The following is a 16,010-nucleotide window of genomic DNA, read 5'->3' as shown; positions in this document are numbered from 1 at the left end:
CAACCCACTCAACCTTGCTAGCAATGGGCTGAGCTGAGTCTCAAGTGTGTTGAGCTAACCATGTTGCGTTGCGATCACGTTGAGCAAACTGAGTGTTTATTTTACGGGTTCAGTAAATAAGTTTATAAGTTGGCGAAGCCTACTTCCCTCAAAAAAGAAAAAATCTTAGTAAGTTTAATGTCAAAATACATATTGATTCCGCTATTAACAGTTATGTATACTGTAAAATAAATGTGTATTATACATTTTGATTCGCTATTAATAGTTAGGGACAGGTGCGAGGCGCAATGAACTTTGCACAAATTGAAAATTATTCTTCTCTCACAAGTTAGGAACAGGTACCAGGTGCGAGGTCCAATTAGCTATCAATTTACGAATCCGCATCACCCCAGGTACCTGAGGTGCAAGTGCTGAATCTGGACCATTCATTTCACTTGGCACGAATCTCAAAGCAGGCCCCCATAGCCTCAACAGCTACCAGATTGAGTTTAGCCTGGATGGAATTAATCTGGGTCGTCCATTTTTATAAATTGCACCTCAGGTACCTGGGCGGATACGGACTCTCAATTTACCGCCCTGGCACAAGTTATTCTTCTATTCTTAGGCAAGCCATGTCAATGTACAATTTTTTTCTCCTGCTTTAGTTTCACAACTTCCGTACACATCATTTATGAAGCTTTAAAAGTCTGAACTTTAATCTTGGACAACCTAACAGATTTTTTAAAAAGACAAAAGAAAAACTGACAATAGCTGCTGCGCTATACAGGAACAACAAAATTTAAGCATCAAAAAGCGACTAGTATTAAAATGCTCATTTTTAAATCTTGTAGATGTACAATTTACATATAATAGGTAGTTTGGATCTTACATAAATTTCCAATGAGTGGGAATTTACAAAATTTGTTTCGTATTACTTTCACACTATACATGCTTAACTAACGTATAGAAAAATTGCCTATGTTACTGTGTTATATTAGCCCTAAAAGTTATCGGCGATCAGATAGTACAGACTCACTCCATGAAAGCATAAAATCTCGAGTAACTGAAGGTAGATCTGCATTGGAAGGAAGATTATTCTTATTAGATATAGATGAAAGCAATGCATTTCTTTTTTTTGAGAAAAGTAGCTATATAGCTACCTGATTCATTAAACAATAAACATGAAACAAAACACCTACACTCTTTACAAGATTACGATATAGAGCTATCAAAGAAAAAAACTCCAAAATATAGAAATTCCTCTGAGGATAAGGTCTCATTGCTGCCTCACTATTTTGCAACATTTTGCAAATATATGAGACCACTCATTTTATTTGTGCCTACCGGTCATCAAAGGCAATGCATTAATTTCTAAGACTATGAAAAATACAAAGACTATAGAAAGGTATTGTACTTACCTTGTAGGACCTCAAAAGCAACTGATGGCATGTCTATTTGATCTTCAATCAACCTATATACATCTAGCAGCTGCAAAGTTGAAAATTTTCATAAATATTAGATCAATTAGAATCAGACCTTGTATTGCAATCTTCAAAAAACTAAATTTACACTTGCATTCTGCTTGATATATTCACATATTGGTCTCGGAACGCCCATAAAGTACCAAGAATTGGCAACCCAAGTAGTCCAATGTTAATGTTAAAAGCAACCCCCCACTCCCCCACGCACCCAAAAAAAAAAATGGTATGTAGATAATAATATAATTTATTGATTTTTTAATGTTACATACCTCTTCAATATGAAGCTTGGAATCTTCTGTTAAGGCCATGATAAGCTGTCTCCTTATACCTGCATCAATCAGAAACGTGCGGGCCCCATCCTTTATTGTCTCTGTCAGATCTAGTTTCTTCTCAAACTGCCAGTTTCTATCAGTTTGCCTGTTTTCACATAGGAAAAATTATAAGCATCTAAAGGAGCATTTATTATAGCCCTCTTAGCCCAATATTCCTATGACAGTCTAATCTCATAAGCAGACAGCACCAGCAGCCATCTACAGAAATCTAGTTAAGGATCAGGGCCAGATCTACACTTCGCCCAGGGGTGGATAAGCCACCCCATGATTTAATTTTTTTAATAATGTATATTGAAATTTAATTGGATTTTTCATTTTTCTAAGTTTTTATATAGTTCAGCCCCCCTCGTGAAATGCTAGATGTCATGCAGTCTAGTGGTTATAACTCTATTTTGTGATTGTGGAGTCTTTGGTTCAAATCTCACTAACTACAAATTATGCATTTTAAGTTTCAGCCCCCCCCCCCCCCCCCCCCCCTCTCCCCGCATCTAAATTTTCTAGTGTCGCCCCTGTTAAGGATCAATTACTCATTCTATGGTTGAACTAAGGCTTAATACAGGCTAATGTGTATCCTAGGATAAGAATCAATGAAATACCTAAATGATTACCATTGAATATAAACTAGCATGAAGGGTTTTATTTTGAAATAAGGATCAAAGGTATTGGACTTTTGGTAGATGGGTGTCGAATGGGACGATTGTGTTAGGTTCAAATGGGTCAAATCATGTCTGGGGCATTTCAGGTCCCAGGCCTTTTAATTGTGGTCGTCATGGAATTATGGTTTCACATTCAGTTTTTGGGTCCATTTATCTAAGCTCAAGTTCAGGTTCACGTCTTGGATTGGTTGCCCTCACATTCAGACCCTTTCATGGAACTTATGACAAAGTTGTAGCTAAGTTAAATTTTAGGGTTTGATGGGATTATATTGTTGGTTCAGGCATGTTTGGGGTTCTTGCTCAGGATAAATTGGTTTTGGTCAAATCAGGTCCTTGAAAATTAGGATTTGTTGTTACTTGCTTACAGGTCAGAAGTGCTTACTGGTTACTGGGATCGTAAGTTGATTTAAGTATAGGTCAGGTCAGGTTCAGATCATTGGCTTTTTGTACTAAAATTTGGGCAGGATTACATTTTGGATAAAGTCAGAATTTGCCAGCTACTAGGTTTTGATTTTTTATTACACTGATTAATGGATAAGTGCAATTGGTAGTTTAAAATAAACAAGTTGTAAAATAGCTTACGTGTTTTTTACTTGCAATGCAGGATTTTGGCTCATTTTATTCACATTTTCCTTCGCAAGAATAATTAGGTTCTCAAGCCTCTTCCACTGGAACACTCCATCTTTAAAGAGCACCTACACAACAAGAAACTATTAGTGTCATTTGTTTTCACCACATTACATTGGTGTGCTAAAATTCAGATGCCATCTAACCACTGCCCCACCTGTTTTGTATACATTATCTTTGAATAGCTACAAGTTCCGTGGCATCTCAACAAAAGTACTTACCTGAATTAAGCGTTCACGCAGGGCAGGATTTGGGTCTGTCAGAAGTCGCTTAGCTATATAAGGATAAGCAACCTGAAAAAGGAACGAAAAGGAGATATTGGAGAAAACTCTGAAAACTTACAAACTTATTCAACAAAAGTAAAGTCAAGAAAGTAGGGGTGCAAACGGATCGGATACGGATGCGGATCGGATATCAGTAGATATATACATAAATATTTTCATAATATATATTAAACTATATGGTATATATCTACTATTCATATATAGATGATTAAAATTCAAAACCGTATCCGTATCCGCATGGATATTCGGTTATCGGATATCCGTATCTAATTTTCAGATACAAATCAGATACGGACGGATAATATCCAGCCTGTTTGCACCCCTACGAGAAATGCTGCAAGTAGCAGTTTTCAAATATAGTCAAACCTCAAGAAACTTGAAGTCTGGCTCAAGTGTAAAGCAAATTCCTTCTTGAGTCAATAAAGATCGGATGACAAGAGAGAACCTCTCAGGGATGCGAATCGGGAAGTTGTACACAAGCTGGTTAAACTTCCCTGTTACATAATTTCAATAAGGCATATTATGAAATGGATAAGAAAGTTCGGAAATGAAACATGTTTGAGTATGCTTCAAATGGCAACATGCATGAGTGAAGCATGCAATTTTCCTTCTTTAACTTCAAGAATTACATGTGTCTTTCAATGCATTGTCACATTCTGTCCGAAAACTGATAATTAACCTGGAAATAAATAAGAAAGATAATACGCAAACTAACGAGGCATAATTTGTTTTGGCTGCAGTTAAGATTCAAATTTGCAAGTAAATCCCCAATTGCATTACTAAACAACAACCCCTAAACTGTGCAAATATCACCTTGTTTAAATGAGAGCAGCCGATAAAATAAAATAAACAGAATATATTGAAATGGGCACAAGGCACAACCAATGCTATAAAAAAAATTAGTCGGCAAGATTTACCAGTAACACTTCGGAAATTGAAGTCTGCCAGTCCTTTTCCAGCTGAATTCTGCCAAATAGCTTCTAAAGCAGGAATTATAGGAGCAACATCGGTGTCACTTGCCAGAAAGCCAAGTCTTGTGAAGTCATTTGCCATCTCAGCATAATCTTCATTTACAGCATGCACCACAGCATCAATCAAGATCTGCTTATTTTGCTGAAATTTCCAAAACAAAAAAAAGTTCATCGAAAGCAGTAAACTCAGCATTAAAATCATTAACGACAATCACTGTGAAGCTCCTGCACGGCTCTCTAAGAAAAAATCATTAACGACAAGTAGTCAGAAATCAGATACGGGAAAATAAAATGCAAACCTTTACCAGACCAAATTCTACAAAGAGCAACTAGGTTCAACTTTTTTTTTTTTAAAAAAAAAAAAAAAAAAAAGAAGAAGAAGAAAAGAAGGCGTGAGTCATTCAGGTATGAAAGCATTAACTCAAACTGGTCATCTCAAACAAGCCAGAAATCTTATGAACTATGCTGGGGGACTCGGTAACATAATGTGTGTTGTACATTGAACTTGAATTGATTAGTTGCAGATTGGAACATAACTTTTGTCTTAATTTTCGACAAAGTTCAAGAATAAGCAAGCAATATTATACTACTTCCCTCAAAAAAAAAAAAAAAAAAAAGCTAACAATAGCCTGATATCATAATCTAACCAAAATAATAGATCCCTATTGGAGATGTAATTCATTAGAGTACCAAGCATATATCAAACATTAGGGAGACATGCATCCACAAATCCAAAAGAAAGTACCTGGCTTAGAACAGCTACATTTCCAAAGTCAACATAAGCAATACGGCCATCTCGCATGGCAAAAATATTTCCAGGATGCGGGTCCCCATGAAATAACCCAAATTCAAGCAGCTGTCGCAAGGCAGCACTTACACCAACCGTCAGAAAACCATTTACATCAATTCCAGCATCTTTTATGGCCTGCCTAAGAAATCTATCAATCAAGATCTATACAATAAATGGCAGGGGTTCCATTCTGCAGATCTACCTTGTTACCTTTGTTTACATTATTTTAGTTTGATTTATGCTAATTCTGAATCATATAAAATATAATTATTTATGATCTTATACAAGTACACCATAAAGTTGCTAACCTGGGGATCAGTGCACCTGATTCCATCAATCCATTCCATAGCAAGAACCCGTGAACCCGATAATTTCTTATAAACTCTTGGAATTTTCACAGTTGGATCATCCTTGAAATTTTCCAAGAAGTCCTCAATATTTCGAGCTTCCTGCCAGTTTTTTCATGGGTTAACTAAAAGAGTAAACAAGGAATAAAGTTCTTCTGTTGTCCTTGAATGTTGAGTAAGAATATAATTTAATCGAGATGACTGATACTTTAGCTTCCATGAGCAATCAATTAGATAACTAGTTTTTATCATTGAAATATGAAAGATCTCAACATTACTCCAGAAGTTATAAAGTTAGCAATTTAAGCTAGGAAGAGTGTTTAGTATTTAAAAAAAAAAAAAGTTCCAATGATTCAGGTACATTTACAGACATGCTGTGTCAGTAAGTGTAAAATTTCAGGATGTAACACAGAGTTCAATTTAAGATAAGGGTTAAATACACCTTTTTGGTTATCCAGAATGCCCAAAATTAAATAAAAGGAAAAATTGAGAAGGCTTACAAGAGTGTAATCCAGCTCCTCCAAGAGCTTCTCACCAAATTCATCAACAATAAGTTCAGCATTGCATCCCAATTTTTGTAAGCTGATTCCATTTAGAAATGATGCCAAGGTACGAAAAAGGAATAGATCCCGGTATATTATTGGCTCTATTCCTGGTCTTAGTACCTGCACAAACCAGCATTCATCAAGGAGTATAAAAAAAGACATAACAAAATATTGAATTTGCCGGTCAAAACAAGAAGCACAACATACCTAAATTTGGTAGTTTTCATTTAAGTTCTCAAGAATAGTCAAAAATGTGAAAAATTAATTTTATCTTTAGAAAATCAATTTGGGGGGACTGGTCATGATTGTTTATGCCATAATCACTAGAAACTTGGAGATCTCATAATTCATACTACTGAATTCCATTAAAATTTGATTCAAAGTCACAAAATTTAATTAGCTGACTACAAATTGAGCAATAAAAAATTGGACAATAAAAAAGAAAATTGCATCAAAACTAGTTGATGAACACCTTTATGGCAACATCCTCTCCAGTGTCCCTCAAAGTGGCACGGTACACCTGGCCTAGACTAGCAGCAGCTATTGTTTGTGATGAAATTCTACTGAATACCTGCTCCAGAGGTTGCCCAAGTTCCTCTTCTATTATTGCAAATGCCACCTAAAAGAGAAAGCAGGTCAAGTAAACAAGGTGCACAGTGCATATAAACTCTTTGCAATAATCTTTTTGAAGGAAGATCATTTTTGGTAATTAGTTATTAGTTTACCAGTACGCACCTTATTAGGAAAAGAAGGAACATCATCTTGGAGAATACATAGCTCATTCATGTAGTCTTCTCTGATTATGTCAGGCCTATTTGCTAAAACCTTAAAAGCAAAAAAAAAAAGTAGAACCAAGTTTCTTTAGAGAAATGAAATATGATTATTCCCTTTCCTCTTTTGAATTTACATATTTGCAAAGCAAGCAATAGAACTCAATCAGGAGAATGCAGATGATAGCTTCACAAAATTAATAAATTTTGCACTAGTATATTAGAAAAAAGTGGCAATTCCAGGTGTACCCCTGAAAACTGTCAAAATATGATGTATAACCCTCAGAAATAAGAAACATGATAAATACTAATATAAACAGTTATCCCAATGCCCCAACAATCATGAGAAGATATCCTCTGTTGCTATTGTCCATATCCATAGATCCCCATTTACTTTAGAAGATGCCCAATTCACCCCCTCCATTACTATCTAGTATCTACACAATGAGGAGAAGGGTAAAGTTTGGCATTTAGAGAAATTAGGATATGGGATACGTGATATTTTCATCATTACATGTTTGAACATGCAAATTATATCTTTCTCATTTTGCAAGAGTATGATTGATATTACTATCCTGTAGATGTGTGCCCTAAATTCGTCATAGATAAAAAGGACCAGTGGTGAGTGCTAACTACTAACCTGACCAGCCTTTATAAAGGATGGTCCCAAATCGCACAAAAGGTTTCGGAGCTGGCGGGCTCGATAAGGTACCACCTCTTTATCTCTCCCAGCCAAAAAATCGTACATAAGAGCTGACCAATAAAGTCCCAACTTCCAAATAATCTCCACTCCTCGACCCATAAGGCCCAGTATTGACCCTCTTGACTCCAGCACTTTGTTTCTCACCTAATCATAATCATAATCATAATTAAAAGAAATGAGCAAGCATGATTCCATTACTGGTAAAACATATCGCGACAAAGACTGTCATAACCACTTATATCATTACACTTTTACAGTAAACATTAGAATCTTTAGCTGTTATAACTTGTAATTTAATATTTGGATTATATACTCCCTGACTTGGCATTTGGCTGGACAAAACAACTGGTTGATAACTAACACGATATCATTTTTCTCAAAGTCTCATAACAAAGTAAAAGATTATCTTATGTATGGCAAAAATTATCCTTAAAAGAAGTGAAATATTACCATCTGGGGGCTATACTTCCGAAACGGGATACAAACGCCACGTTCAATGTCGAGCTGTTCCAGTGCACTACTGGAAGATCCATTTGATGTGTTTTTGCCTCTCTTTTCCAATGGAATTAATTTTTTTGGGGAAACAGAAACGGCTCCAGAAGCTGCATTTAAAACTCGAAACAATCTTGACTGTTTATCCCTTGATACAATTGAAGATCGATGATACCTTTTAGGTAACAGAAGGCGAGACGAATCTGAAGTGGTTGGTCGAAAGATTGTGTACAGTTCCATAGTTCGCTTTGCAACGCAGTAAGTTCAAATGGTTTGTCGGGGGGGGGGCGCGGCGCCGAAACGGAGCGTTAAAATTTGTAAGCTGACTACGCTATCATCCCAAATCAATGGGGGAGAAGCAGGTGGGACAGTGAGAAACTAAAACTAATCCCGAAACTGTAGATTTATAGTTTGATTTAAGAGAACGTTCTCGCACAACACAGTATCGTGGAGTCGATTGATAGTTTGATATATCCAGTTTGCACAATTCACAGTACCGGAGACTCCAGTTTGCTTGGTAATTCTGGTATAATAGCATACTGGTGACGAAATAGGGGGCACGTCGCGGCCTTTTGAGTTTGGGGGGAAAGCAATGCTGACCACCCAGACGCTCGTATTTTCGTTGTCTTTATCCTGGACTCGTGCAATAATTAATTTCTTTTAAGAAATAAAATAATATATTCAGAAAATTGATTGGCTGGGATTAGCCTGGGAAACATATGTACGGAATATACTCCCCTTCTCATGTGAAAGTATCACAAAAAACCACATAATTCATGTTTATCTACTAGCAATCTACCTTCGTCACGGAACTACATGATAAAAATCTTATATAAAATCAATATATATCCATAAGTTATAAATCAAAGCTTTTCATTTCCGATATAGCTGGCTAGGCCGTGATTTTTATTGATAGGAAAATTGAAAAATAAAATATTAAAAATGAAAATGGGTCCGTGAAAATTTTAAAAACAGGAAGGGGTACACGGCCCATGGCGTCCCTCAGGGACGCCATGCCAAATTCAAGTCCGACGAAAAAAAAAATTGAAAAACTAGGGACGCCATGGCATACTCCAGCTCAAGAATTTCAACAAAAAAAAATTAATTAATTAAATTCTAGGGACGCCATGGCATACCCAATCTCATATACAAAAGCTGAAAACGAAACTTTACTTAGCGTTTTTCAGCTGAAAAAAGAGCTTTCGTGAGGTTTGTATATGGGACTGGGTATACCATGGCGTCCCTAGAATTTAATTTTTTTTTTTTTTTGCTGAAATTCTTGAGCTGGGGTATGCCATGGCGTCCCATGGAGATTAAAAAATAGCATGGCGTCCCTGGTTTTTCAAAAAAAAAAAAAAAAAATTCGTCGGACTTGAATTTGGCATGGCGTCTCTCAGGGATGCCATAGGCCGTGTACTCCTTCCTGTTTTTAAAATTTTCACGGACCCATTCTCGTTTTTAATATTTTGTTTTTCAATTTTCCTATCAATAAAAATCACGGTGGCTAGGGAGTAGGGACAATAATAGGAATTCGTATCCTGAGTTAACTCAAATTTTGAGTTAAAATCTGGACCGTCCTGATTTAAATCCGCACTGATATTAAAGGGTCTGTGTGTTATAGGTGTCATCGGATTGGCCCAGATTCTGATTGTAAGGTTGAAAAAATTAGGTCGAAAAAATTAACTCATATTGTACGTTAATGCAGAGGATGCACATTCCAATAATAAAATTTCATATTCTCAAAGCTAACATAATATTTTTGTTTAGATACGGACCGTCAATGAGAATCCGGATCAATCCGGTATGAGATAGAAAACACGAACAAAGCTCCTTTAGGCTCGGCTTTAGAAGGAAGTACCCAGAGGGGAGAAGGGAGCAAAGATTGATGGAGGTGTGACCGGATCTGCCCATATTCGATTCTAGGGTGTTCAAATGGTTCGGCTTATTTGGTTTTTAATTGAACCGGAAAATTTCGGTTTAAATGGTTCGATTTGATTCGGTTTAGTTGAATTTTTGAGTTGAATCAATTTATTTTTTTTGAAAAAAAAAACATCTCCATTCTATCGTATTGCTCTCCCTTGTAACTCACCTAATCGCCAAATCCTATCAAATCACCGAACAATCCGCGTCTACACAAGCACAGTGTCTTTAGATCTTACCTCTCTCTTTACCACATCACACATCTAAAACCCTACTCATCTCTCCTGTCAAATCACAAGGGCGATTTGTCTCTGCTACGTCCAAGACGTAGCGAAGCAACATAGATCATGAATTGAACACGAGAGTAGAATGAATTGAACACAAGAGTAGAACTAGGGTGTTCTTGAGTTCGTGAAATCAAGTCTAAAATTCGTTAAATCGACTTTAAATGACGAATCTGAATTGTTGAAACCCCTCTACTTTACGAGTAATGCATCTACGTGTAAAAATTTTAAACATTCAAATTAATTTAATATAAAATTAAGCGGACAAAAAAGTTCAAAAAATTAATGCATTAAAATTAATTTATTAACTTTTTAATTTTGATCAATTGAGTTTATACAAAATTAATTCTAATATTTAAAATTTTAACATGTACACAATAAACGTATCACTCATAATTTAAGTAGATTTCAACAGTTTGAATTTATTATTTGAAACAGATTTGATGGATTTTAAATTTGAGTTTACCAACGAACATGGTGAACTTAAGAAAACCCTAGTTCTACTCTGAACACAAGACCAAGCAATTCGATTCAAATGTACATAATTTAATGAAGAAAAGATGAACTCTCTACTGGACAATCTAAACGACACCACCACCTGCCCAGGCTGCCCTCAACCTCCCAAACATTTATTCGTACAAATTCCAAATAAACAATAAAAATCGTATAACAAAACAAATCATTATAACCAGCGGAAAGCAAAATATAAATCAGTCCACCTCACCCGCCGAAAGACAAATGACACATCACATAGGAACCCCATCTCAACTCGCACCAGAAAAAACTCTTTCCAAAACCGACCTAAGTTTCCTAGCTTCTCCCTCCACATTCTCTCTATCAAACAAGGCTGAGACCACCGCCACCCCTTTCAAGTTCTTCATGCCGATCTCCATTACCAAATTGGCATTCCCAATCCCAATCCCACCAATCGCAACCACTGGCAATTTTGAAGCCAAACAAATCTCCTTCAAGCCCTCCAATCCTATTGTGATATTATCCTTTTTTGTGTTAGTTGGGAAAACACCGCCACAGCCGATGTAATCTGCACCATCCATCCAGGCCTTTTCGGCCTGGGCCACAGTTTTACATGATATCCCGATTATTTTACCCGGCCCTAAGAGGGCTCTGACTGTATGGGCCTGCATGTCAGACTGGCCCACATGCACACCATCAGCATTGCATGCCAGGGCTACATCAACTCTGTCATTGATGAGAAGTGGGATCTTATGCGGTTGACATACCTCCATGCAGGCTTTGGCCGTTTGAATAAATTCTTGGGTTTTCATCTCTTTCTCTCTGTATGCAACATGAAGAAAACTAAAATGTTAACATGCTATTTGGAGCCTTTGTGGCAATACAGGCCTTGCATTATGACCTAGTTTGTAGCAGTAACACCCCTTACTGGGTACAGTATGGCAATACAATGCACGCATCACACCATAATCTCCTTACATTTTTAGGCTGAAAATACACTTAACTTAATCTTAGAGTCTATGTATTTAGCCACAAAGTGAACCCACTAGGAAGATGAAGCGAGAACAATTCAAGGTAAGTATTGAGGCAGCATATGAATTAAAAAAAAAAAAAAAATCATGTTCAAATAACAAATCAATCAATCAATCAATCAAGGAGAATGCATAAGACCTCAATTGAATAATAGTTGCACCTCCTTTGATAGCAGCCTTGACAGCATCAGTCATGGACCTGCCCCATTTTCCGTTCATTCCTGAGTCTGTGACGGCATACAGGAATAAATCATCAGGGTTAAATTTCAAGCGAGGCTCCACATTATAAGGTGAGCTCTTTAGCCTGAAGAGGTGGTCAAACGGGCCTTGCGGCCCACTTCCCATTGCTATGTCTTTACTGTAATGAAGTGCACTCTCTACGAAGGCTTTGGCTGCCTATGAAATAGATTATCTCTTAGTTAATCATCCCCCTAAATATCTCCCAAGAAGCTTAAGTGAAGTTCTATAATTGGCCCCTGATATTTCACACTTTGATTAATATAGCCCATTAACTTTTTTTTTTCTCTATCAGGCAAGTCATAATAGTGATAATAATGAGTGAGGCTATTGTACTATGCATGGCGCGTATTGGCCCACGCTATGGACTCAAATCTTCGACTGGAAAGTCCTAACTATTGATTTGAACCATTCAACATGGTCTAAATATGAATATGTACTTGTAAACTAAATTTTACATTTTTATAATATTTTTAGTATTTTATTAGATGGGTAGAAAATCACTTGATCTGAAAACAGTGATTTTCTACCCATAAAAAAATAGCAAAAAAAATTCTAAAAAATATAAAATTTAGTTTACTAGTACATATTCATATGGAGACCATGTTGAATAGTTTGGATCGACCGTTAGGATTTTGAAAACAAAAATATTGATCCGCAGTACGGACCAATCCGCGCTATGCATAGTACCATAGCCTCAATCGATAACAATTAACAAGTGTTTGGACACAACATCGATCCTATAAGAAGAATAAAATCAAAATTTAGAAAAACCCAGGGGACTTTTGTCTGCAACGTCAGTCTCACATATTCAACTTGACTGTCTGAGCTCTCCACTAGCACTAATGTAAGTATGTAACAATTAAAAAAAAAAAAACCCAGGAGCAACATTGAATAAAAGACAAAAGTTCAGGGCATGTTATTAAACTTTTATCTGGTTTAAGTTGAATGAGAGAGAGGGAAACCTTCACAGCATGCAGCATTGGATGACCTTTAGCTAGTTCTGCTGCTATGCAGGAAGCGAGTGTGCAACCAGTCCCATGAGTGTTTCGTGTCTGTACACGTGACCCATGTAACTCGTAGCATGTCTCACCTATTAAACAACAAACAAGCTTTTAATTATTGAAGGCTACAAGCATCTGTTACATACCAATAATTTCTTAGTAATTTATTCAGGATGCCAAGAACAAGATTATACCATCAAAGAATATGTCAACAGCCTCTGTAGATCCTGAGAGATCACCGCCTTTCACAAGGACATTTCTGCATGAAGGATACAAAAGTCAGGTATATTTGACAGAAAAGTCAGAAATTCAGGAAGGATTAAAAGAAATTATATACTTGGGGCCAAATTTATGTATTGATTTGGCTGCAAGAGACATGTCGGAAACAGCTTGCAATTGCATCCCCCCAAGTAGAGCTGATGCTTCTTTCAAATTTGGGGTTACTATATCAGCCAAGCGAAAAAGCTCATCCCTAAAACATAAAGATATTCATTTCAGATAAAGCAAAAATAAAAACATAAAGATGTTATAATACAATGAACTCCTAACCTATAGCCAGATAGAGTAGATGGAGCAGAAAGAGTATCTCCACTAGTAGAAACCATGACAGGATCAACCACTAGTGCTGACTTTGCATAAACAAATGGATATGAGTGAGCTAACGGGGGTAGAGAACATTTGATCAAATCATGAGTGTATGAATTAAATTATATATAAGAATCCAAAAAAAAAAAAAAAAATTAAATTATACCTTTTACAGGGAATCTTTTGAGACTCTCACATAATACTTTAATCACTCCAAGAGATGGAAGCATCCCTGTTTTTACCTACTACAATCAACCATTAGAACAATGAATATGTCTTCAAAGCAGCAAAAAGTGTTATTGCTTGGTTTCAGTGCACCCTTATTTGACTTGTTATTGCACAACACACATTTCCAATACAGTGTACCTTTTGAAAACAGTACTTGCTATTTTTCAAATAACCTTCGTTACTGTTTGTGACTTCTTATCATGATGCAGGCATCATCTGATTGCAGAACTCTTAAAAAAGGAGACAGACAAGGAAATAGAATATGAGTTATGCAAACTTACCACATCAACTTCCATATCAGATAACACCGATTCCAGCTGTTTTTCAATGAACTTCTCTGGAACAGGATGAACACCCTACAAAACATGAATTTTTTTGTTGCTCAGCCCCTCTGAAAGAAATTTAAACTGTAAACACCCCCCCCCCCAAACCCCCACAAGAACAAATAATTTCTAAATTTCCGAAACAAAGCTCACTTAAACAATCAGCAAATATCAGGGGGAAAAAATGATTTGCAAAATTTGGATACCAGTAACTTGCTAAGAACTCAGTCCAGATAACACCAATTTCGCAGTTTTCTAAACAACCAGAGCTGTCAAAAAGGTTCTGCTTTCAAAAGGAAATTTCACAGTGAAAAGATCGCTTGCGTTTTTTAGACAAAACGTTTCTGCGAACTACATCGCGAAAATTTCCTCCCAGAATCACAAACTATTCGCGCGAAATGTGGTGTATTTTTTCTACTAACAATAAAATTAGTTGCGTTAATCAATAAACACACGAAGCTTAGTTGGGTTAATCAATAAACGTGATGATAGAATAAAATAACGAACCTGTACTCCGACGGTGTTCTGAGCAGTAACAGCGGTGATGACAGAGGAACAATAGACACCCATGGCGCCACAGGCCTTGATGTCAGCTTGAATTCCAGCGCCTCCGCCGGAGTCGGAGCCAGCCACCGTCAGCACGTGCGGGAGCTTGGTGCACGTCGCCGAAGCGGGTTTCTCGGCCATGACGGTGGTTGAGAGAGAGACTGATCGGCGATGCGGGGAGAGGCGCCCTGGGAGGAAGGCACGGAGGGGCGAGTAAGAGACGAGTGGAGTCGGAGAAGAGAGAACGAACGGTTGAAAAAACAGCGTTGATGCCATGGTAACTGCTGCAGGGTCTTATTCCGACTCCGGTAGCAGGTAACGGAGAAGGTCAACGAAGTGGGCCCGGTTCTATGGATGCAGTATTCCCGTCCATCGCTCAATTTGATCTCAACTTGTTGAAGTTGCAGGCCTCAGGACATTGGGCCTTTTAAAAGAGAGGGAATTTCACGTATATTTCTCAAAAATCTCAAAAATTACGTACAAATACAATAGAAATATCACATGGTGGTCTACTGGTCTGATGTAATTGTCCTTATTTTTGTCTCAAGTGTGTGTACGAATTGAATGATACGATAGAGCTAGATGCATATACGAATAAAATATTTAATGAATGTCGGTATAAATACGAATACAATTTAGATATAGAACACTTAACACAACATCCACAAATTCATACAATACAAAAAAAAACTTATTATGAAATAATTTTCTTTATATTTATAAACAAACATTCATATATGGTTAGCTTTGCAAAATAGATTCTTTTATTTTACTATGTCTGATCAATTAGAAGATAGGATTATATGGAGATGGTCCACAGACGATAACTTTACTGTTCATTCCTTTTATAAATGGTTAGAATATGGGAGCCTGCCTAATTCTGAATATAACACTATATGGAAATCTCACATTCCATTAAAAATTAAAACATTTTTGTGGCTTGTGCGAAAGGACAAGATTTTGACTAAGACTAACTTAGTAAATAAAGGCTGGCAAGGAGATACGAAATGTATGTTTTGTGATCAAATAGAGAGTACAGAGCATCTTTTCGTTCAATGTTCTTTCATTAGCTTTATATGGAATTGTATAGCAGATCATAATAACTTTAGTTATAATTGTCACACTTTGGAGGATTTATGGATTATTGATGCTTCTATTCCTTTAAAAGATAGATTATTAATTGAATTATTACGAGGTGTTGTTCTATGGACTATTTGGTTATAACACAATAGATTATGTTTTAATGTTAGTTCCCCTTATTCTATTAAGGTTATTGGTACTATAACTTTGACTCAATTTTGGTGTAAATCTAGGGAGGATGATTCATTCTCTAAATTAAATCTTATAATGTCTTTTGATGTTAAGAATCTCCTAGATCTCCTTCTGCTGGAAGAGGAAAGA

The 16,010-nt window shown here is 36.6% G+C and overlaps 2 protein-coding genes across 2 annotated transcripts; both read right to left on the bottom strand.

Moving 5' to 3' along the window:
- Window positions 1–809: 809 nt before the first annotated feature.
- Window positions 810–8,584, bottom strand: LOC144552217 (protein ACTIVITY OF BC1 COMPLEX KINASE 1, chloroplastic-like). Its single transcript, XM_078300367.1, has 14 exons — window positions 7,936–8,584; window positions 7,423–7,629; window positions 6,748–6,837; window positions 6,485–6,631; window positions 5,968–6,132; window positions 5,429–5,569; window positions 5,076–5,255; window positions 4,277–4,472; window positions 3,726–3,853; window positions 3,297–3,368; window positions 3,031–3,143; window positions 1,730–1,877; window positions 1,398–1,467; window positions 810–1,054 (listed from the first exon to the last, which is right to left on the bottom strand). The coding sequence occupies exons 1-14, from the start codon at window positions 8,215–8,217 to the stop codon at window positions 987–989; spliced, it is 2,007 nt and encodes a 668-aa protein (XP_078156493.1). The 5' UTR covers window positions 8,218–8,584; the 3' UTR covers window positions 810–986.
- A 2,072-nt stretch (window positions 8,585–10,656) lies between these two features.
- On the bottom strand, window positions 10,657–14,940 carry TH1 (thiamine biosynthesis protein). The gene is made up of 9 exons (XM_078300356.1): window positions 14,571–14,940; window positions 14,022–14,096; window positions 13,679–13,754; window positions 13,477–13,552; window positions 13,265–13,399; window positions 13,122–13,186; window positions 12,889–13,016; window positions 11,826–12,082; window positions 10,657–11,477 (listed from the first exon to the last, which is right to left on the bottom strand). Exons 1-9 carry the CDS (start codon window positions 14,883–14,885, stop codon window positions 10,946–10,948), a joined length of 1,659 nt encoding a protein of 552 aa, XP_078156482.1. The 5' UTR covers window positions 14,886–14,940; the 3' UTR covers window positions 10,657–10,945.
- Window positions 14,941–16,010: the final 1,070 nt, after the last annotated feature.

This window comes from Carex rostrata, chromosome 1, assembly GCF_964058835.1.
Source record: "Carex rostrata chromosome 1, lpCarRost1.2, whole genome shotgun sequence".
NCBI lineage: Eukaryota > Viridiplantae > Streptophyta > Magnoliopsida > Poales > Cyperaceae > Carex > Carex rostrata.
Note: the sequence above shows the minus strand (reverse complement) of the source record. Positions and strands in the feature narration are given on the sequence as shown.